A 24,072-nucleotide genomic window follows, 5' to 3' on the forward strand; every position below is an offset into this window, starting at 1 on the left:
GTATCAAGAAATTTGTCATCTATAAATAGTAGGACTGCGAATAGGTCATCAGAGAGTTTTCCTTCCGGAAAATCTCGAGAGCATTGTATGCGTTGGGATGTAGTTTGATTTAGGAGGAGAACTAGGTATTTTGGGTATAGGCATGTTATCGACTATGATACTGCTACCTATAGGTCTAAATCATGACTAATCTTAGAGAGGGGTGGTGCGTCTCTGTTGTACAAAGAGCGTAGAGGAAGGGGTGCCGGAGGGAGGTGCTACAGTTAAGGAAATGTACGGTGAGTCATGTTCGTTGGAGTCTCAATGCACCCTCCGACATTGTCTGTCGGGCTGACCCTCCAAGCACTTCCTCTAGCAGAACATCCGGGGGCTTTCTTTATCGATTCCAACATGCCGCAAGCCAAGTAATGCGATTTTTTTTCCATATTTACGATATTGTGATTTTATTTCGTCAGGAATTGAACTTTTCTCCGGAAGAACACCCATCGAGATCCTCTGGGTGCGAAAGTATGGTTCCTCCTTAAAGGCCTGTTTATCTGTCAACCAATTGTTTGCATAATCTAAGAAGAAAATCTCACCTACTGCAAACTGTCCATTTCATTTATTTGGGACAATCGCCCAGAAAACATCACTTCAAGTGGTGAAAGAAAGGTTGGTGATGCTCCTCACTAAAGTACCATTTTTGTCAAATGTATGGATCCACCATTATCGTGATATGAATTAAGAGTTAGATGAGTTGCTGAAATTTCAACTTTGACAAAATGCGTGGCCGGAAGTGCCGTAGCAACGTGACTGGCAGGCTGCATTCTTGTCCTAAACTGGTTGAGTTTCTGTCATTGCTCCGCAGTTTGTAAATGTAGCAATCGAACATAAAAGTAATGTCTGCCCAAATCAGCAGCCTGATTAGATTTCGTTTGTTTTATTTTATACTTCGGACATGGTTGTCCAAGATTCTTCTCCACTCACTGAGACCGAATTGTTGCCCAATAAATACGCACTATTTATTGTTTCCGTCTGCTACAAAAGTTTTTTTCGCACAAGGGACAGTTTTAAGTTAGTAAACATCGTAACTCCGAGGAGACAGTTTAATAGATCTGCTATTATTATTATTATTATTATTATTATTTTTTATTGCTACCAGCTATACTGTGTACAGTTGGGAGTTAAAGGTAACAATTAACATATCTTTCAAAGATGGTTCTATTTAAAAACCTGTATTCCATTATGATGGCAGTTGAGTACCTTGTTTCTCATGTTAAATTGTTTATACAGCTTTCATTTGAATTACCCAGTTCTACTTCTAATAAACTATTCTAATAGGAGAAACTTGTTTTCCGAAATTATGTTTTGAAAAATAATTGTTCTTTTCTCAAGACTATCTAAATCTATTCCAATTTCGAGTGGATATCTTGAATAATTTTAAATGAAAATCAAAGAAAAGATCGAGATTTTCTGCCTCTCCTTTTTGTTTAAAAGCAACCTGGCTTCTACTTTATCGTCCTATCAGCTAATTTTATATAGAATGGACATTGAAAGAATGGTTGATTCTAAATAAGATCCATTACTTGGAGATTGTTTACAGACTAATCACATTCAAGAGGCCTATCTTATCTAAAATTTAACCTTCATTTAACTATTTCTTTCTCAAATGAAAACTTTCATAACAATTTTAAAATTTTCTGTTAATAATGGCCAAATTCAAGGCTGTATTGTTGGTCGGAAACTCTCCCAATCGCGACCTTCCTTACTCCAGAAAACTGCTTACATTGTTTAATTAATTTTAGGGCGATTAAGACAATAATTCTGTTACTATTATTCAACTATTTGTTACTATTTATTCAACATTTAAACGACATTGTTCGACTAGTTTTATTTCATCTAATTATTATTTCTTGGCCACTTGGCATTGTCGCCATTACTGCTTTTCTTTGGTCAGCGCTTCATTTTATTTTTGCTTTTTAAGCAAGTGTGTTTATATTGTTTTAATTTGACTGTATCTTCCTTCTTAATTTCTTATTTTAGTTCTATTTTACTTGAGACTTGCTATGGCCGCTGCTGAAAAAAGAAACACTTGTAACATAAGACGGAACGGTTTTAGGGCTAGTTTTATAAAATGTTTTGAGATTATTTTGTAATAGCCTTGGGTAAGGCGGTGATTAAAGAGGAAAGAAAAACGTGGCCTGGTTTAGTACCCAACAGGTTGATATAATATCGAGTCCAAGATAGGGGAAAAGGAGGTCATAAGGAATGGTAGGGAGGGAGGAGCGGAACGCTTAGAGAGAGAGGGCTGGCGAGGTTAAAAGTCAAAACTGAGTGCGGCCGTGGGATGAAGGCTGTGTGCGCGACAGAGATAGAGCGGTGCGGAGGCAAGCTGCGAGGATGAAGTGAGCGAAAGAGAAGTAAGGTTGGTGGGGAGCAGGGCTCTGTGATTGGCCGGCTGCGATCGGCCCTAGTCGGCCAGGTTCGGCGCAAGGTGGCGGTGAGAGAGCTGCAGGCCCGCCTCACTACTGTCAAAGCGTCCTACGCTCTCACCGTAACCTTCCTGTTCCTCGCAAGGTAGAACGAACAGCTATCAACGGCGGCCAGGGTGTGGGTGGCAAGCGGAGAGGGTCGATCTGCGTGCCAGCTTCAAGCCCCCCGGGCGTTCAGTGTGCCATGGTCTCTTGTGGAACAGCAATGTATCCCAGTTCAGCATGCTTCGACAGCTACTCGTACAGACTGTGGAGCCTCGCCAACATCTGGACATACCAACGTGAGTTACTTTACCTTTACTATATCTTTTCTTCTGCAATCCCAAAATTCCATCTTAGCCTAATTTTTGTGGGTATTTTTTTTTTAATTTCCTCAACAAAAATTTGTTTAAAAAAGTCTCTCCATTGCGGATGTTTTGTGTTTAATGTTACTTTAAGAGCAATTCAGTGAAGCAAACATGTGATTCACGCTGTGTAAACAACCCAGATTTTTAGGGGTTGTGAATTAGTCATCCTGGATTTCAGCCCAAATTAATTTTCCTTTGAAATCATTGATAGAAATAGAGAACAAGTAATATGTACCTGAGAATTCTCTCATAATATCATCAAGGTTTCACATTATTTCAATTATCCGAGCCTCTGCATTAAATTTATTTATTTAAAGTTAAGAGCAATCTATTTGCATGCCTTTATTAGAGTTAATTGTGTGTTCTTTTTAACAATTCTTCTTTTTACCCTTTGATGGCGTATTATTAATTTAGTGGCTGACGTAAAACACTCACACAAAGACGGGCAAACACGATAAACTTACACGTGTGTTATTATATGTTACAAAAACATAGATTGGTGTCAACAAAACAGACCTTTTGCTGGTAGCAGAGCAATTGACCCGTCTTGTTGACCTCGGTCCGTCCCAGCATCATCTTGTCTGCTAGAATCTGTTTGACGATGATGGCTCTACAAAATATTATCATCATGTGAACATCTCTCATTGGAATCATCAGAATAGTAATTATGAAGTTGCGTGTGGTGGGAGTCCACTTTCTTGGGAACTCGCGCTGTCATCTCCACTTATGGACGTCTTTAAGTGCTGTTTAATAAACAACTTGTATGCTGCGATACTGGTTAGCTGTTAAGATGAGGTTACTATAAGTTGACCTGGGACGTTCGCTCGCACCCAACTCTTACTACCAAATCTTCTTTGTGTCTCTCCAGCAGTGTCTTCGTTTTGTTTGTGCATCTCACGTCATTCTCCATTCTTGGGTTAATGTTGATAATAATACGTCATACACGCCCAGATCCCAACATTTACACAATAATTTCGCCGCCATTCTCTATTCTTATCACCTTTGGCCTAACTAGCAGCTTAATTAAAATGAGATACCACTTCAAGAATGTATTAAGCCAGTAATACAGTTTCGTTGTATTCTATTGTATGCAGAGCTTTGGGCGTTACCCAGGTGAGTTAAGCTGATTGGCCGGGCCAGGTAAATGAGCCACCTGCGCAGAGCCGTGCCCAGGTGTTTCAGAGGCGTGGTCACTACTCAAAATGGCGCCACTTCTGCCCGCCTCACTTCATATTTTCCCTCCCTTTCACACTTCTTGTTTTTCCCAACTCTCTCTCTCTCTCACGCTGCTCCAGCTTTTCACGAAATTTCCCTGGCATTTATCCCTCGCTAAGATATATAATATTTTCCACTTCCAAAACATGGACCAAATAACCATAAATTTTCTGCCAGCATGTTTATTTTTTGTTAATTATATATTCTCTACCATTCTGATGCAACTAAGGCACCTATTTTGATGATGATGATGTGCCTTTAGGTGAAGGCTAAGGCTAAAGAAAACTATTACATATTATTTCTTTAGTTGTTAACTACGTAGTTAAGTCAAAGAATATAAATAACTAAATAAATGGCTTTTTCATTATTACTTAGATTATGACATTCATTGCATTGATTAACGATCGCCTTAATATTTGGTTCACTCTTCGTGGTGACTCTTTTAAAAGTGATTCCAAATTTTCATTATTAAACGATTTCTATCTTTAGATTTGAGAATGTTCATAATTGAAAAAGCTTGTTCGCAGATCTATGTTGATCCGAAGAGACGCGCATTTTAGTGCTTTAACCAGCATTTTAAAACGGTTTTTTTCCCCCAAACAATGGTAAAAGTTTAATTAAATAAATTGACACGCTGGTTTTGTGTAAAATCAAGCGTCTGTGTGACGGCAGACCTGATGAACTTAAGCTTCTGATTTGCTTGCAGGCCGCTTAAAAGGAGGAAGTGCAGACTAACAGATCAGTTTATTTATTTAGAACTTTCCTAAATAAGAATACAAAATCTGATGAAAGACCCTCATACGCTTTCTTTTTCTGCGATTTGTTCAAAATTCTAACTTTGGAAACGCCGAACTAACTTACATAGTTCACACTGCACTTTCAGGTCACTTTGGTTTGAGAGGAGCCTGACCACTTCCGCGATCTAAAATAAATATTCATTGACAAATAATTCAATTCACAATAGACGAGGTCTAATCGTACAATTGCACAAATTGTGTAAGTTGAAAATCTTTCGAGTCATTTTCGAAAAATTTCTGAAATAAATTAAGAATCCTTCCGTAATATCGAACATCCGGTTCAAAAATGTCCTTTAAACTCTGAATTGAAGTAGTAAATTTAATAATAATTGCGTAATAGAAACGTACATTACATTGAAATGGCTCTTCAAGAAGAAGGAAAGTTCACCTTTTCCCCAAAAGTGTCCTTAAGGATTTTTTCTGGTAAAATGTTTCCAATGAATTTTTAAATCACCAGAATTACAGAGACTGCAAAGTTCTGGGGGGGGGAAAACCCCTTTGGAATAATTTGAGAGAAATCAAAAGTGATGTTTGAGCAATTTTCGCAAAAATGTGGAAAGTGCCCTGTGAGAAGTGGTGTTGCTGTGAAGCGTTTCAGTGTTAATTTAAGGTCAGGTGCCGCGGTGGTGCCAAAGCAAAGTTTTGAGCTGGCCATTTTGAGCTCCTGCATTCCTCAACCCAAGCTCAGTCAATTTTCTAAAACACCCTTTTTTCGGATTCAAAACGGATATTCTCGATGGAAGTTTGATATCGAAAATTTGTGATGAAACAAACGCCTTTTTCATCTAAAGTTGCGCATCCGGTTGCAACCGACGCCAGATCTGCACTCACACATAATACGCAATACCAGTTCTCAATCTGAGGAGGTTATCTTTACGAAGGTTTACTTTACGTGTTGCAGTGCAGGATAATGTCGCTGATTTTATCCCACGTTGCTGTTTATATTTCAGTCGGGTTTCGGATTTTCATCTATCATTCATTGCCGATTCATCAATTTAGTGTAGAGTATTGCACTTCCTGTCGCGTGTCCGACAGTCTGTCGAATCGTCTTAGGAAATAATGAAAAAACAAAACGCTCTGGTGTTTTGGCGATTGTCAATTCTCACTCTGTAGCCTTGATTAAGAATTAATCGCCATATCATTTAGCTAAAAGTTTTATTCCGTTTGAATCTACGAGCAACACTCAAGAATCCTTGAGGGAAAAGAATTCAAAAACGGAAGTCCAAGAAGTTGTATCATATCAAATTTTTTATCGAACTCAATACGTCAGACTGTCAGTCTGAGTACTGAATTTACAAAAAAATGTTGAGTTTTCAAAAAAACTGGTTACTTTATATTTGTGTTCATAAAGAAGTTTTATTAAGAAAGAGTTAATTTTATAATTAAAGAAAGGAAAGACAAAGACTCTTTCTGTGTTTGTGAACCAAGATGGTGATTATTTCTTTGGACCAGCCGGTTTATTATTGGTTACTGTTAGAATCGCCCTCCTAATTTAGTTGGGGATGTCGACATAAAGAACTCCGTTAGTCAGTCCACTCTTTTCCAAACAGTTTTTGTTGCTCTGGTGTAGGTTTGTGCCAGGTACTTGTAGCCCCAGCGCAGTGCTGAGGTGATAGAGCCACTTCACTAGAACACCTCTTTTTTGTTACCTCCTTCCATTAGTCAGCAGGCATTTCAGGCCACAAGTAGTTAACAGAGCAGGTAGACGGATTTTAAAAAAGATTGCTTCTTGAATACTCCAACCAACTGAACAAACAGCTTGTTCATTTTAGACGCTTTAAAACCTTTATTTTATAATATTGTGTTTGGTGTTTTATTACAAAAGTTTATGATAAAGAAATTACTTCACTGATAAGAAGAATTGCTGTCTCATCACTCCTGATTGTCAACGAGCAAATTTTTTCCTTCTCGGTCTGTGAATTAGCAAACATCCGGTCTGCCCGCTCACTGACTTCTTTATTCTTACATTTTCTTCCAAATTTGAATTTCCGGAAACATCTTAATTACACTAAAACGATGAGTTAGTTCTGATCTGAATCTCTCTTCCCCAGAATTACTCTAAAACTAAATAATCTGAACAACTTCAGCAGAATGAACATGCCATGTTTTCTCTTCCAGAGGATTCTTCATTTTACCAACACATTTACCCCTCCCCCCCCCATTCTATTTTGTATTTAGCTCGACAACCGTAAATTTTACTCAAAAGACGCTTATCCATCACCCTTCCGAGTTTGTGTCTTTAATCGAATTGTTCAAGAAAAATATTTTTTTTTTAATTTTGCAAAAGTTAACAATGTAAAAGAGAAATTTGAACAATGTCAAACTCCTCTCCGTCTAGTGTTACTTCCGGTTTAGAAATTTGGACCTGTAAGTATTAACCGGATGCCATACTTACTTAGTACCAAATTAATATAATTAGAGCTTAATATATTAGTTTGAGCTAACCGCTATTTTTCTTATTGAGCTAGAATGTTTTTACAACAGCGGAACTCGAGTACTACCAGGATAGTTTGAGCTATCCGCTATTTTTCTTATTGAGCTAGAATGTTTTTACAACAGCGGAACTCGAGTACTACCAGAATGTAGGATTGCAAAAGGGTATTACCGGCGAAAACTATTAAAATTCGAAAAAATTACATTACTTCCTTTTTCTACGTTAAGTTATTGTGTTCTTTTTAAAGGTGCTCAACATCTAAGGTCCTTCGCACCTGACAATTACGTTAAGTTAGAAGTAGTAATAAAGGTGATATAATTAATATTAGATGTTTCCAAAGATTTATATTTTTATAATAATTTAAGGGTGTAACTATTTCCATTTTGCTTTATTTTACATTATTTTATTCTGTAACGAGTTAACCAAGTTTAAATAAAATCGTTAGCGGAGTTTCAATAACATTGCACATTATTTCATTATTTACTTGTGGAGTAGTGTTAACGTTTTTGCTGACTGATTCGTTAATCCTTAAGAAAGAAGTAACATAATTGGCCATAATCTTATTATTGACTTCAACAAATTAGGTATTACATAATCTTAGTGTTTTTTTTTCTCTCTTCAACTAAAAGTTATTTTACTTTCTACTGAGGAAGCGTTTCTTAGAGCAATTACAACTGTGTTCAGCATCCGGTCTTATCTCGAGTGTGAAAGCGCTCGCGCGAATGTAAAACAGTTCCAAATTCTTAACCCGTTCGCTGAATTTTTCACTGATGTCTAAATTGTTGTTCACAATTTATAAAATTAGACGTCTCGAATATTAAACTGAGAAAAGTTTCCTACTTCACAGCTTCCCATTTCGCCCATTAAGATCCACCTATTTGGTAACTGTTTGTGAGGAAATGTTTCTAATTAAAGTTAAATATCAAAGTAAATGTCTAAGGAATTCAGGTAAATAAGAAATCAGGAAAATTGAACTTTGGGAAAACGCCCGAAAACTGAATTATCTCTACCGGTCGGCTCTCTTCCGGCGACAATTTATTTAATTTTACTCTTTTTTGAATGGAAGACGATACTTTCAGACAGACAGACCAATTTGTAAAAACTACTCGTATTTCCTAATGAAATTCAAATCGTATTATTCCGGTAAAAAATCATCTAAACTATTGAGATTGGCTACGATCGTTCTTTCTACCGGGGGGTGTTTCTTGTGTATGTACGGAGCCAAACAAAACGGAGTATTAACTGAAAGGAGATATTCGTATGAGAAGTAGTCTATCGCGGGAGTTTCTGCGTGACGCAAGCAAGTTATGATGATGATGGAAGGAGCAGAGGCAAGATAGAGCATGATGGGTAATGATTACCATAACAAAAGGTGTACTAGACACCGCTCCCCGCCGGCTCCCGCTTGACAATGGTGGCGTGTACAGGGGTTGGCCGGCCATATGTGATGTTTTCAGTCGACCACCCCTACCCTCCCTAGGTCTTACCCCTCTTAACGCTCGCACCTTTATTTATGTCTCTTTTTTGCCGGATACCTCCATCACGGCAGTAAGGATCGCAATACTCGCCCTCTTCTCTTGCTCACAACTCCGTTCAACCACTTCCTCTCAAGGAACGATCGCTTGCAGCTTTATCAGATAGGCAAGACATCTCCGGGGAGCTTTATTGTAAATTGACATACTCCAGAGAAAGTTAATCCCGGAAATAAGCCGAACAGAACACCACTAAATAAATAGGAGCTGGCCTGTGACCTTGTGTTAATCACCAGATTTAAGGAAGTACATCTGTAGGTTGGAAATGCGTCATGAAGTGCGAAGTCGTAGTTAGAAAACAAATCATAGAACCACACTCTTCTTAGCTAAAATCCTCTTAACCTAATCCCCTGCCGGATCGCCAAACCTCTGTTGGTAGTATTATTTAACTTGCTTACGTTGTTGAAAATACAACAGTTGCTGTCTTGTAAATGTAAATAAAATATAATACCTTGTAGATGTGAAATCTTGTTATCGCTGAACTTCTGGCGGGCTAGCAGAATGTTAGAATTGAAAGTTATTACTCGTACTTATATTTTAAGAAATTTGTTGCCGTTTTCGAATCAGGGGCATTTCCGGTTAGCTCATTACCTGGTTTTTGCAGCACTTAGGAAGTGCTTTGGTGAAAAGTTCGGTGGAATCAAATCTGATAAATCTGTGAGAGGATGAGTAGTCGTGGATAACCCGGTTCTTGGCTTCTTTCTCGTTGCTCAGTTGTTGATCGCCTCCACCCACGATATTCAGGCACGAGTTGCCGTCTAACTTCTGAGAACCATCCTTGTGAAAGGTGTTTTTGGCGACACTCATCTTTGCGTTTTTTTGTCGATTTAACGCTACAAACTAGCAAGGCAATGCAATGTTTTCCTCTGAAAACCCGCTTTGATCTGGGTTGGATTTCGGCGATTCCAGCTACGAAAACTTAAGAAGGTGTAGAAATCTTAAATTAGCAGTTAGGTTAGGTTCTCTCAATTCGCTAAGAATAATTTCTTCTTAAATCGATTCTTTCCAAGAAACAAATTTGGTTTTTCTCTTTCCATTTAGTTATTATAGCAGTTTTTATTTATTGAAACTAACGATACAGGTCTGTTTGCAAAGGCAAAAGCTGTAATCTTAAACTAAACTGTAGCGACAGTTAGTTATAAAATCGCTTGCTTTCCTAAATAGTATAGAATGTGTTCGTTCAGAGATGCTGCAGAATTAAATGTTCAGAAAAACTGGAACTGCAGAAACGTTAATCTTGTAATTACTAATTACTTGTGTAAGAAAAAGTAGGGAAAAGATGTGCATGCAGAACACGGTTCTTTGATTAAGTAGCTGTGGCAGCGCAGTGCGCTGAGTTATGATCGGGAAGCTGTGGTATCGTTTGGCCGTACTAACAAGGTGTTGGGTTGCTGTTTTTAAAAAATACGCGAGCCAGCAAGAAGTGTAACAATACTAAGGGCCATTTAGCTCGAATATTTAATAATAAGTTGGGCGATTCATCTTTTGGCTAATTTATTATCCTTGCAACATCACCCTTGTTGGCGCTAGCGCCGTTAATTAAAGCGAAAAAGCGCTAATTTTACAGAGAGTAGTTCGTTGAAGTGGGCTGATTATTAGGTAATATATTCTACGTCCATTCCGATTCGTTATGAGCCGTGATCTGGAATTACCTGATGGTAGGTGGTTTTTGTAGCTGAAGTAACTACTGGTCACCATCTGTTATACTTCCGGGCACTCCACATCTGATAAGTTTGACTCTTTAAAGAATAATTTCTGTAAAATTCCTACTCAGTCACGTAAAGCTCGCCTGAAAAAATAGGCATTACTATATTAGAATAATGCAATAATTTATATCATGCAATATATAAGCAGTCAATTATAAGAAGAAATTACCCTAACAATTATTATAGAAAAGCATAACTAGTTGGTTTTTGTCTAAAATGTTTTTAATTAGATTCTCTCGAGCATTAAACTTTTGAAAAATTTAGATCTTTTAAAACCCATGAAATCTAATGTATGGAAAAATGTTGCCTCACAGCAATTATTTACTATAAAATATTTAATAATTTAATATTTACATTTAATAATTCAAAATAAATAGTAATTTGACTTTTTCCTTTAATAAAACTTCTTTTTTTTAGGAAATAAATTATTATTATCGTTATTATTTTTTAATTATTTGTGCAATTAATGCCGTTATTGCAGCCAAGACTTTTTCATTTTTATATTAATTAATATTGTGTCCGTTGTATAAGACGTGTACAAAAACTGAATTAAAAAAATCGAAACAATTTTTTCAAACTTTGAAGCTCAATTTGAGACTCAATGTACCTTAAAACAGAAAATATGTGAAAACTTCAATTTCAGAATTGGAGTTGATCACAAAATTGCCTCTTAGGAAAGAAGCGACAGTAACCAAATATTAATTAAGTGGCCGAATATTAATTACAAGGCGAAATTGAAATTAAATAATTAATTAAATTAAAATAAATATAATTTTATTTCGATAACATATAATAAATTAATTATATATTTTAGATTTTGTATATTATATTTAATTATAGCATGTAATAAGTGTATAACAAACATTTTGAGGGCATTTAAGTTTACTCTTCATGAAAAAGAGCAACAAGATGCGATTTGTTTAAAGTTCTTGGTATATTTTTTGATAATTGCTCTGTAAGAGCTACTTAACAGGTTCGGTTAAACGCAAGAATGACCAGCATCGGGATATTCTCCTTGTTAGGGACAATGATTCTAACACACTATAAAACTTTTCCTGCAAATGCTAACTCAACTGTAACTGTTATAATTACTTAATTTAGCATGATTTGCGTGGCAGCTAGCGTGGCTCTCGGGAGACGGAGTTTTGAGATTTCTCGCCTCATTCCGGACTGGACCCAACCATTCAGGAGAGATTAGAAATTATAGCGTTACCTGCGCGTAGAATAGCATTCACTTCCGGACTTTAGTAATGATCAAATAGGTTAAGGTGTCCACCTCAGTATAAAGGTTTAATCTACGATCTTATTGGTACTGATAACTAAGTAACCGGCTCATCACATATGCAAGGTTGTCCTGTTTAATTAAACATATGTTTCACAATACTTCACTTTGTAGGCAATTAATTTTAATTGCAATATTGTTACGTTGAATGCAACCAGAAGTTTGTTGCAATGACGTCTTGCATAGTTCTATATTGCCCCATATTTCTAATCAAAGAAGGTAGAGCGCCTTTGCTTTGTAATTATAGTGATAACGTCATGATGGTACAGTGCTCTCTATATCCATGTCTTTGTTCTGTTGCAGTGCCTTTGACGGGAGCTGGCTCCAAAGAGGACGACGTGATCGCCGTGCCGCGAAGTGACGGCAACGCACCGCCTCCAGCCGGCGCACAGTTCTCCTGTATCCATTGTGCCGCTCCCTTCACCTCCAGGGACCAGCTCGACAAGCATGAACTCCTTCATTCACCCAACGCCCAAGTTGTAAGTACATAATTTTAATTACTTCGAACGCCAGCCACCCTGCCGGTTAGCGACCAATAAGCAGCCTTCTTCCACGCTCTCAAAACTATTCGAAAAGTTCTTAATGAATAATAAACTTCATTACTTTGATTGAATACAACAGTGCCGACAAATCAGTTCGGATTTCAAAAATTATATTTTATATTAGATACGAAATAGTGAGCGGATTTGTAAAAAACAATATACGACAGTTACCGCTAGACGTAGCTTCAGTATTCCATTCTGCATGGCACGGCAGACTACTGTACCAACTAGATTCAATCTTAACTTGTTTTTACTTGAAAGCAATGTTTCTTATATTAATTTAATTTATTTCTGCTAATGCAATTAAGTTTTTTGGGCTATCCGAAAATTCAAATATTCTATGCCAAGTTGTTTTACATTTTACTTCTTCCTGCCATTGCATATCAAGCTTTATGTAAATTTCAATGTAACAATAGACGTAGTAACTAACTAGCATTCTAGGCTTTTAGTTGAATTTCTAAAGTTAACTAGGCAATTGGTGAAATGGCAGGATTTCAAACTCAGCCGGTACGCGCATACCTGCATCCAAATTAGTTGAATAATGTACTCATACTTTTTTATTTCTGCATTATTGTGATCTGAAAAAGGCGAATCTGTAGGTACAGAAATGTCAATCCGAGTTCGATAGAAACGGGTATTTGTTATTTCTACATAAGTGCAACACTCAAAAGCAATATTTGCTATCGCCAAGGAAATCGCTTGGCCATACTTCAAATGTCGAACGAGTTTTTGGAAGAGTCTAAGAATTAATGGTTTTGAATCAACCTTAATTGAAAATATATTTGATAACAAGGCGCCCTCACTAGAGCCCCCTCCTTTCTATTAGGTAATCTTCGATATAAAATAATTTCATCACCTCAGCGTGGGGCAAACAGTCATGGGTAAAACTTCCGTTAAAACATCTGCATCAATTTCCCTTTCCTGGAGCAGTTATTAATAACAACGTTACCTGGAAAAGTTGTAGAATTACGGGTCTGTTTCGAAGTAGGACCTAAAACGAAGCTACCCTAAGATATCGAGATTTTAATAAAAACATTGGGGTTTTATAACGGCTCTAGTTCCACTCAAGAATTTATCCTCTCAAGTCTATCATTTTAACACGAAAATAGAAACTAGGAAGATGCCTAATTGGAGGGAAGGCATTGCAAGGCTGAAAGTGACCGCAGTCTCTCACACCCACTACATCTGTAACGTGCAGCCGTTATCATAGGGGTAGTTATTCTGCCCGTAGAAATAAATTACATAAAGATAGTGACGACATTTTAGTTTCGTTTTTCGAATTCGTAATTTTTTGAAATTGTCTTCCTCTGTGAGAACATGTTTTTAGTCCCCGTTGTGTCTGATAATTTTTTTTTTTTTTATTTTACGTACATAGAATAAAATTTTATTTTAATATTAATTATTTTTGTGAAATAAAGTTTCTCGAATCTGCCAATCAAAAATGCGATTGATAATTTTTTTTGGCTATTAAGGGCACTTTTGTGGCTATCCTCTGTAATGACGTTTTAAATCTTTTATTTTAATAATATTAGCGAAGATTAAATGAGCTTGAAAAAATGGCGTGACCGGAACTGCGAAAATGGATTTCGAGTGAATATACCATTTTGAAAGATTCTCCCTCCGGAAGAGAGAGAAAGCGCGTGGTAAATAAAGGCATCGTTGTGCAGGAAGTGAAGGCTCGCTAGATCACAAATTACAAAATGGGAGTTTATTTCCCACATTTTATTGCCGCGAGTTTCTTATTGCCCTCTATTTTATTGGACTGCAGGCGCCCAATCGACTTAAACCACTCTCGTTCGACTACAGAAAATACAAAGTTTCTTATAAAAGTTGGTATTAGTTTGTGGAAGAGTGGAGTTTTATTAAGGTTGCACCAAACAAGAGACCCTGGTGGTACATTAGAGAGGAGAAGATGGGGCACAGACTGCTCTGTGGTTGGTACAAGTGGCGACACCTGTTAGTCTGTTCGCCACTACATCAAACTCCGCCCCGCCGGCCGTGATGTTGCTGGCCTCTGCGCCATCAGTGCCTTGTTACTTTCTCAGCCTACCTTCCCAGCCAATCGCTAGCTCTCCTTGTAACCATCTCTTCTTCTATACACTTACACACATATGCACAAAATCTATAAAGCTTTACTTTTATAAATATTTACACGAAACACCTGTTATGCCCCCCGCTCAAGAACAACATACTGTACGTATCATTTTGTAAATATAAACTACAGGACATGTTATTTACACTGATTTATTTACAGTAGTTTTCTTTTCCAGACTTTTTCTAATTCCTTCTTCTCTACAGCAGCCCAAGTAGTTGTTTAGTCTTCTCCAACTAACTAATCCTTAATTAGACTTTAAGTATTAACAATATTAAGTTGTTGTCACTTTCTCTAACCACTTCGTAACTAAGAACTAGTATCCATATTGTCGAAGTCGAGTTTTAATCGGATTCACATGTTTCGAGCTCTGCTGAATGCTGAACCAAGATGAGAATTGTTCAATACGATTGCATATTCTGTAACACAAAACACAAGATCTCAACTCAAGTGCAAGAATTCCGTTTTAGTAGTTGTTATCTTTAGAATGGGACAGTAGTTGAACTAGAATGATAAAAAAGTGTTCTAATCAGGAGTTGTTCTTTCTAGAACACTCTCTCAAATTTAACAAGATATTTTTAATTTTGATCGGCATAGGAGAAAGGTAAATGGGTCGGAGGTGCTCTGATATGGCCATACGATTTGGCCCCGCAGGTGATGGAGCAGAGGAACTCGCTGGGTGAGTGGCCTTACCAGGCGGAGCTGCTGGTTCAAGCACACGTGCTCCAGAACTGTGGGAACATGTTGGAGCCGTCGCACTCTCAACACTCCTCTTACAGCTCTATCGCCACGTGTAACACTATCGGCCACAGATCTCTTGCACCTATCTCTTCTTGTTTAATAGGTTGTACTCAACACACACAGTGGCAATTTCGTAAAAACTCAAAACGGATATTTCTGTGACAACTCAAAGTCAGGATTTCAACATCTTCCTTCTTTGGCTACAGAAGTAAGAGGAAGTAATAGGGTCAAGATACAGAACCGCTTCCTAAGAGTGGCAATCATCTTTTGGTGTGACCAAGTACTAGACTCGACCACGTAGTCGTGTTTAGTGGCGCCTGTTCTCTTGATTTGTATTTCACACGTTTTTCAGTAGATACCTAACCTGGGCGACTCATATCCTCAGGTGACTTTAGAAACCATATTGGCGATCTCAGTACAGTTAACATACAGCATGGTTTTAAGAAGAACCTTCCCGTTCGAAAAGCTCTCGAAAAAGGCAAAAAGTGTCTGGTTTTAAAACTCTCAGACGTTTCTCTGTGGCTATAATTTGAGTTTCTGGCTCATATATTTTCCTCAAAGAGTTCCTAAAAATGTGTAATTTTTAAACTAATTTTCTTAGAGAAATGACTTAAAACAACAGATTATAGGAACTGCGTGCTCACAGTGTAGAGGTAAAAGTTTAGAGAAAATATGAAAAAGCAAAAATTAGTTCTTAAAAGTTGTTCTAGCCGTTCCGAGGTATTTCCAAACTTCTAACTTAGCAACACACTTAACCTGCTTAATTCAGTGTAAGTGGCATCAGTACAGTTACGGCCTCCGTAATATTACTGCCACTGTCGAAGGAATATTGGCCAGGTAGAGTCCGTGTTCTGATCGTTGGTCTCCAAGCTGGAGGAGCGCTTTACATGTTTTCTTGGACCGAAGATGTGCTAATCTTTCTGATAGCTTGCCAGTTTTAGAATATTTACTGCTGTTGCGAATAAAACTTTTTAATTTATTTAAGAGATGGTTGAACAACATATGAGTTGGCCTGATGTCAATACCAACTTGACATCTCACAGATTGAATTCGTTTTATGTTTTTAGACTACAAAAAAAAAAAAAGAAAAAGAAAAAAAAAAAGACTAGTGGATAGAGTAATAAAGTTGAAAAGTATGTGGCACTCTAGGAAATCGCTGAGTTAATAATAAAAGTATTTATAAAGATAGAGAGCGCTTTTATGAAAGGAAAATTGAAATCAAAGTTGGGAGCGCTCAAAGACCTTGGGCGGCCAGTTGTGCACTTTTATCACCGGTGTAATAAAATGAGGAGATGCGATCCTGTCAGCTGTTTGAGACGGTAATTAATTGCTACTTATCTTTCTCAATAATATGGTCCGGATCGAGTGACAAAACTAGTCTTTTTAAATCCTTTGCTCGGCTTGATTAGGACTGCACAGTTTTTATTTAGAACTAGAAATACAACTGGCACTCGCACGTGACAAGGTGGCTTACAAGTGTCGTACGTCACTCAACAGTTATAACACCGGTATAACAAATTACGGAAATAGAAACCAGTTCCACCTTTTGCACAAGGCGAGGGGTGGTCTTGCGGCGGAGTATTGGGCCGCGTCCCAACTGGTTTAGTGGCCCATTAATTAGCTCTAACTGGACTCGTGTCGCACACCTTGACACCTCACCTCCAGATCCGCCGCCCCCAATTGCTGCCTTCATTAGTCTCCTTCTGTTTGGCTGTCACTTCCATCTTGCTGAGTTTGTTCCAAACTATGCCCTCGCTTTAGTCAACACATATCCACCAATCGCATATCTCCCTTTTGATCTAAAAATACCCATACACCCTGTGAAACTCGCTGATTGAATATGATACTGAGAGAGAGGTTGGAACTCTTTTTGAACAGAAAACTTGTCCAGTCAGCTTGTCCAGTTCAAGATATTCAGTGAGTTACACTCACAAAATCTTCTGAGAACACCCGTGTGGCTTTCGTTCAGTACCAAATTTGACTTTTTCAAAAATCTAAGGTTATCTCTTAACTTTGTCGCGTAAATTCTTCATTTAAATAATTTTCTATAAAAATTCGCGTCAGGGGATTGATGGGCGATCTTTCTAAAGTTTTATTTTAGTGGCGTGTATGAGTTAACAAAATATGAGTTAAGTGTTGGTAACAATTCAGTAATTTGGAGATTGAGAACACATGTAAGGGTTAGACTCTCCTAATTAGTAGTTCGAGAAAGTGAAGTGTTTGAACATTAGATTTGTGTGTGCTATCAACTCTACTACATTGTGGCAAGTATCCCTCTTACTCATTTCGCACTTATCCTTTCCTCTCTTCCGGGTCTGCAGCACCTGCTTGGTTAGCAGTAGAGTCTATTAAGTCTTCCTCTTTAACAGTCCAATCAACTACTTTTTCTCTGGCAGTCCCTCTTGCTTCGTACTTCTCATTCACTGTTTTTCTGCCTTAACTTGCTACTCTGCGAGAGTTCGCATATCTAACATTTGTTTTGGTTCGGAGGTTTCCCCTGCAAAGAAACTGAAGAAAGAGAAAATGAAATATTTGGTAAAACCTCGCGCGATAATGTGGAGCGTGTAGCTGCAGTTGTTGAAGAAGATATGGTGAGGTAATTAGTGAAGAAGAGGAGTGAGTCAAACTGGCGAGGTGTGCCTCAGTGACGTCAGCAGGCTGTCGTGCACATGTGTGTGGCAGTGGATAGTGTTCCTCAAGTGCCATCGCTGCGCAGTCGGCCCAATAACAACCTCATGTCTGTTCTAACCAGCAACAACATTATTCTCATTAATAAACTATTTAGCGGTGAACTATAATTTCTCATTAATTCTGATTTTCTATTGGAAATACTTGTTTAGAAGCTAAATGAGAGATTTCTTACAAAATATTGTATTTCTGTGGGTGCTAGGCTTTGTCAAAAACTAAACATTTGCAGAAAGGTCAAACCTTGGTGACCTTAGTTTCTTTACCTTCTGATGAGGGCAAGTATTTCATTGTTGCAGATTTCAGGTTTGGAATATTAATCAGAAATATACCCGCTGAAACCCACGGAGTAAGAAAAAATGGTTTTTACACATTTTTATTTTTATGATTTTCTTCTCCATGTGGCTGTAAGGCTATCCACGGTCAGCCTACCCTAAAAACAGACCCTTTAAGTTGATATTTTGTTTTCACGCCTCCAGAGGAGCGACTCCTAAGATTTAGACCAAGAGAGCTCCTTTACTAAAACTATTCTCCAGTTTACCTGACTTATCTGAAACTGCCACAAAACTTGATATAGTGCAAGGTTTAACGACCTTATGAATTATATTCTAAAATTATTATTTTGATGTTTAATTATTTTAATCTTTTATCTATTTTAAATTTTAAGGAATTTTGCACATTTTATTTACAATTTCAATTTGGATTCAACTATGTAATAACAGTCTTTATTTTTCCCATGGACGGTTTATTGGTCCGATAGTATTAAAGAGTGTTTGTTACTGCCGCAATATTACAAATAAGAACATTACTGAAGAGAGTAGTGCAAGCGGGCAAGTAGTTGAGTAGATTAAAGTTGTAGCAGGGAGATCAGGTGAAACAGGTTGGCACACCTGAGACCTGCAAGTAAGTAGCAGAGCTCTATTTTAACTTCAGTCCTCATTCAGACTGCCGTTTGTCTTCGTAATGTGTGCCTTACAGCTTACAGCACTGGGAGTCCTACAGCTCATCTCAATGTCTGATGTTATCATAAGTCAAGAGGCGTTCCTTGTGAAACTGAGCGCTTACCACCCCCGGCTACTAAGCTTGCTGCATTAAAATTCCCTTCGAGCTAGCAGGTCCGTTTGCTCGTAACCTTCAAGAAACAGTGGAAGGCCTCTATTTAAATCACTACGCTGCCCTGGTGTTTCGCTTCCTTCACCTACTTCAGTCAGGGTGTGATCTGCTTAAGAACGGTTTTTATGAGTTTTAAGAAAATTATCTGATGATCCCAAAAGCGATAAAAATAGCTTTTGGCTGCGACATCAAAATTCTGTTATTTGCTTCCGCTATGCAGTTGAAATTCCTGAAACACGTGCTCCTCTGTGTTTCAGCCAGTCCTGCACGGCTTCTCGGCAATGGTAAGTATCTAGGGCCAGTCGCCTCATTTCCTATTAGGGTGTCCTCCTTTACTGGCTGCCACCAATCCAAACTTTTCATCTGTGATGTACATATCTTCAAGTAGAGATGTATAATTTATTTGGCCACACCTTGTCCCAGTTCACAGTGGACGCCGGCTGCCTTACAATATGGATGTTTACTAAACAATAATTGTGATTGACGCTACCAAATCAGCAGAAGTATGCTAAGTAATATTTCAAACACAAGTTGATGAAGTGGCCTTTGGCTGGAGCAGTTTTAATGTTCTCTCTGAGTTCTGTAAATATTCTGTGGAGTGGACGAGCAAGCGAAAACGCTGCTTTACAAACTTCAAGAAGAAATATGTAGTTCGTGAAAGAAAGATATTTTACTGTGATGTAACACTAAATTCATTCCCAGTGTGCAGGTTATAAATATGGACGACTTCACTCTAGTGTTTACATCTCATGATGGAGCAGTTATGTTTAGATTAAGCCCACTTGCCGCGTTATACACTATCGAGGCATTCACGCCATTATACAGGAAGTCTTCGCAGGAAACCAGAGCAATCCACCCCTTGCAACCCACATTTCCACGATTATCGCGATTACAAATAACAAATTTGCTATGATCTTTAGTTTTTTCTCAGTTAGTTTGGGCGAGCAGTAGAGATTCCGCTGGTTCAGTAGAGCTTAGAATGCGTACAGCAATCATCTCCCGTAAACATTATTACTCTTATAATAACTTAAAATAATTGTTTAAAAACCAAAGTACTAAAATTTTGTTGTATAAGGGTTGTGGTTGTCGAATAAAAAGTTACACGAAAAAATGCCACACTATTGAAAATAACCGTTTTTCTTTTTTTCTTTTATAAATGGTTCGAAACATCCAAAGTGAAAAGAATGTGGCATGGCAAACTCCTTGACCACTTCGGTCGACCATTCTTATGGATTTCTACAGACTTGAATCTTGACAGTTTGGTCATGAAATGAATGTTTCCAAACAACATCACAAATCTTTTCTGGGTACAGGAGAGTGGGGGGGAGCAGGAGGACGTACAGGAGATTCAACCTTCTTCCGTTCTATTAGTTTTCCTCAAATTCAGTATGTTAGCAACTGAACCATGTCAGCAGGTAATATGACCTCGCGTTAGGGTCTAGCAAAGCGGATGTCCTCCCAAAGTGCCTTTAATCCGACTTTCCGGGAATAAAAAATGTAAATACAAAAGTTTGTAATGAGTTGGACCGGTTTAATTAAAGCCGAGTTTGAGAAAGTCGGTGCAAGGAGGAAGTCCATTAGTGATCTCGTTGATAGATTTTCATTGCCCAGGTCAACTCCCAATGAGGTGTAGTTCGCAAACCAACTATAAAGGTTGACCTTTCTCTAAATGTTTTTGTTGTCGATGATTTTGTAAATCTACATTTTTGGGTTGGACCTCAAACAAGTTTGTCTGGCGCAAATTCGACACGATCACAACAATATTATTAGTATTAGTTATTGACACGATATATTAGCATGGAAACTGAAGGAAGAGATGCCATCTGTCAGGAGACCTCATATGTAAAGAAAGCGACACCAGAAAAGCATTACTGAGAAAGATAAAGTAATAATTACTAACACCCAGTTGAGATATTTCTTCTACCCTGGATCCGTTAAACATCAGCGTCCTTTATGTTTATCGCTCTCCGAAGGAAATTGGTAACACTGCTTGTGATAACAGATTTCCTGTTTAGTGTACATTTCCTTTGAGTTACTTTTTTTATTTTTTGACGTGGGTGCTTCCTTCACTTTCTTTATCTACGTTCACATTTTAGTAATTTTATTTTTTGTGAGAATTTCATGTTTGTAATGAACATGCACAATTTTATTTTTATTAAAAAATATAAAATGATTGTTTCAGTCCTGTAAAGTTTGTAACAAAACGTTCGCCAATGTGTATCGTCTGCAACGCCACATGATCAGCCACGACGAGAGCGCCGTTCTCAGGAAGTTCAAGTGCCCAGAATGCGAAAAGGCTTTCAAATTTAAACATCATTTAAAGGTTAGAGTTTTACCATCACTATTTAACTCCATTTCCTGGTTGCGCGAACTGACAAAACAACTTTGTGTCTTTCAAATTACAGCCTTATCTCTTGTTTGGTGGCAGAGTGGGAGGCGATTGAAGCTTCCTCCTTCACCTCAAAGGGGTTTTCGCACAGGTAGTCTGCGGCATTTAAATGATGCGCGAGCCTTACCAATTGTCTATCCTTCTGGACGTATTCACTAAGATCTTGGAGGAAGTTTCTACTTCCTCTTTGGAATTCTTTCCAGCCAAACAATATTCACTGACATTCACTAGACTTATAGGGCTGCAGGGATAGTTGATGTTTGCTGCTGTTGCTGGTAGCGAGGCTTAGACAAACTCTAGCACATCACCTGCACACCACGTTTTCCCATTCTACTGCGGCCAACTTCTGATCCAATTTAGGCATTCATCTAAATAATCGTTTTGGAGATGGGGAAATGAGATTGAATGTAAATTGGGGCAGCTGAAACTGAGCCATCACATGGTTTTTTTCCTAAAGAAATGGACATAGCGCAGCAAAGCTGCAACAATTAGTATGAGTTATATTTGTTTTCTTGTTGTTTCAGGAACATATTAGAATCCACAGCGGTGAAAAACCATTTGAATGCGGCAATTGTGGCAAACGATTTTCTCATTCCGGCTCATATTCCAGTCATATGACCTCGAAAAAGTGTCTGGTAATGAATCTTAAAGTAACGCAGAGGCAGACCAGCCCTCGAGCCTTGGATATGAAGCAGAACGCATCTTATCGCGGACCACCAGTCAAACCACAACGCACCAATAACAATAACAACTTTCCTAATATTATCCCCAAATATAATGATACAGCTAGCGCTATTTTCTCTACGTTTCCTCCGCCAGTTTCCGCAGGCATGCCTTTTTATTTAAATCCCAGCTTTGTGCCGTCTACGTCGCCTTACAACATTCCAAATCCATTAAGCCACATCTTAGAGCAACTACAGCCACAAAATAGAGAGGCCAAGAAAGAAGTTGAAGAAGAGAAGAGGGATAACCAATTGGCAGTGATCAAACAAGAGCACGAAGAGGAAGAAGCAAAGAGAGCGGAAGGTTCGCCCGGAGGTGGAAGCAACAGCGGTGATTTGGAGGCAGTGAAGCGGATTTTGGAAACTGTGAACGCTACTGTGACCAAACAGCTATTAGCGGCCAACATCCAGAAGTTGTCCTCGAATTCTTGCAGTTCAGGTTGCCCAAGTGTTGCCAGCGGAGCTCCTTCTCCTCCTGTGGACGATGGGGATACTTACAGTTGCCGCAGTTGTAACAAAATATTCCTCTCACGAGTTGATCTTCATCAGCACGAAAGATATTTGTGTTCTGACGAAAAAAGTGAAGGCTTAGCGGCAAAGTTGGAAGATGTTGTCAGTGTCAAACAAGAAGATACAAATGGAAACATCTGCAGCACTAGCGAAGATGAAACTAGGGGCTCGAATATGTTTACTGATGAAGAAGGTGATTTAGATCAAGACGGGAAAAAAGTAAGAGTGCGTTCTCAGATTGCTGACGAGCAGTTGCAAATACTTAAAAGTTATTACGCAATAAATCCAAGACCAAAACGAGAAGAACTGGCTAGAATAGCAGAGAGGGTTGGCTTTCCAGTGCGAGTCGTACAAGTTTGGTTTCAAAACAACCGAGCTCGAGATAGACGAGAAGGCCGACTCGTCCAGGTTCCCTATGTGCCAGTGTTCCCAACCATGTTCAGCGGATCCCCATCTGTCCCAAGTTCCGAACAGCCATTGGATTTATCAACTAAAAAGCTGCACACCTATTCTCCAGCTAGTTCGCCACCCAGATCTCCTTTAATATCAGATTCAGAAGACGGAAGTGGCGCTGTGAACCTGTCGAGGAGGCCTCCATTTGATTCTCGCCTTGCTAGGATTCTGACCCAGACGAATGGCGCCAGTTACTACGCTCCTGAACAGATGCCTCCAACTTCACCTGTTCCTGGAATAGCTGCTGTCCACAATGGCAGCGTCAGCCCATATGACAAACGTTCATGGAAGCAGGTGAGTTTTTCTTGCCCTCTTCAATCAATAAAGAATTCGGCCAACGAACCTTCTTTTCAAATGTTTCTTGGGATTGATTGTATTGTAACAGAACTGGGGATTAGCCACTCATAAGGATCTTGGAGTTATGGAGTAAACCTTGTAACTCTTGCAAATAACCTCTTTAGTAGAATAAAATTAAAAAATTTCTTTTAGTTCTTACGGCAGTACAATTTTGCTGCAGTCCTCTTTGTTAAACATCCAAAACTCAAAAATAAAACAACCCTTTTGGGTCTTAGATTAAAATAAAATTACTTCATATTTTCATTCTCACACATGCGCAGAATTATTCTTGTTGACTTTTTCGCCTTGCACTTGTTTCCATATGACGAGATCCATTGTTATTAAATACAAAAATAAACCTAATATTTTTACACCAAGATAAGTAGTATCGGCGGAAACTATATCAAGAGTCCTCATATAAAATGAATCACTGCATTAATAAAAACAAACTAATTAGTAAATAATGTAACTCCACAAATAATTTAATAATTCTCTAAATTTTAGTGTCCAAATTGCTAGATATTAACATAAGCAAGAATAAACAGTCCGGCCCTTTAATGAGTGAAAATTTGACATTCTTTGAACATTTGCATGAATTTTGTAATCTTAAATTTTCTAGCCAATTGTACAATGAACAGGTAATCGATTGATTATCGATTGGTTTTAACAGATCAAAAGAAACTTATTAATTTTTACAAACATCAG

The 24,072-nt window shown here is 38.2% G+C and overlaps 1 protein-coding gene and 1 long non-coding RNA gene across 9 annotated transcripts in view; one reads left to right on the forward strand and one right to left on the reverse strand.

Annotated features, from left to right (window-relative positions):
• The window catches only part of zfh1 (Zn finger homeodomain 1), a 381,320-nt gene that overhangs the window by 347,760 nt on the left and 9,488 nt on the right, over positions 1-24,072 (forward strand). For 5 of the 7 annotated variants that reach the window (XM_074125697.1, XM_074125698.1, XM_074125703.1 and 2 more), the window contains 3 exons: positions 12,088-12,263; positions 21,140-21,280; positions 21,871-23,325. In XM_074125697.1, the coding sequence (XP_073981798.1) occupies positions 12,088-12,263; positions 21,140-21,280; positions 21,871-23,325 (1,772 nt within the window). Of the gene's footprint in view, positions 1-2,316; positions 2,753-11,848; positions 12,004-12,087; positions 12,264-21,139; positions 21,281-21,870; positions 23,326-24,072 lie in introns of those variants that run through there. The other 2 variants (XM_074125699.1, XM_074125700.1) reach the window with 2 other exon arrangements.
• On the reverse strand, positions 1,833-11,819 carry LOC141453018 (uncharacterized). Of its 2 annotated transcripts, none has more exons than XR_012457735.1 (3): positions 11,595-11,819; positions 10,449-10,585; positions 1,833-2,052 (listed from the first exon to the last, which is right to left on the reverse strand). It is a non-coding gene; the product is annotated as an uncharacterized lncRNA (long non-coding RNA). The 2 variants fall into 2 exon arrangements; XR_012457734.1 differs by having other exon boundaries at positions 1,833-2,055; positions 11,595-11,817.

Source organism: Rhodnius prolixus, unplaced genomic scaffold (assembly GCF_049639745.1).
Source record: "Rhodnius prolixus isolate KJV_2025 unplaced genomic scaffold, Rpr scaffold_3, whole genome shotgun sequence".
NCBI lineage: Eukaryota > Metazoa > Arthropoda > Insecta > Hemiptera > Reduviidae > Rhodnius > Rhodnius prolixus.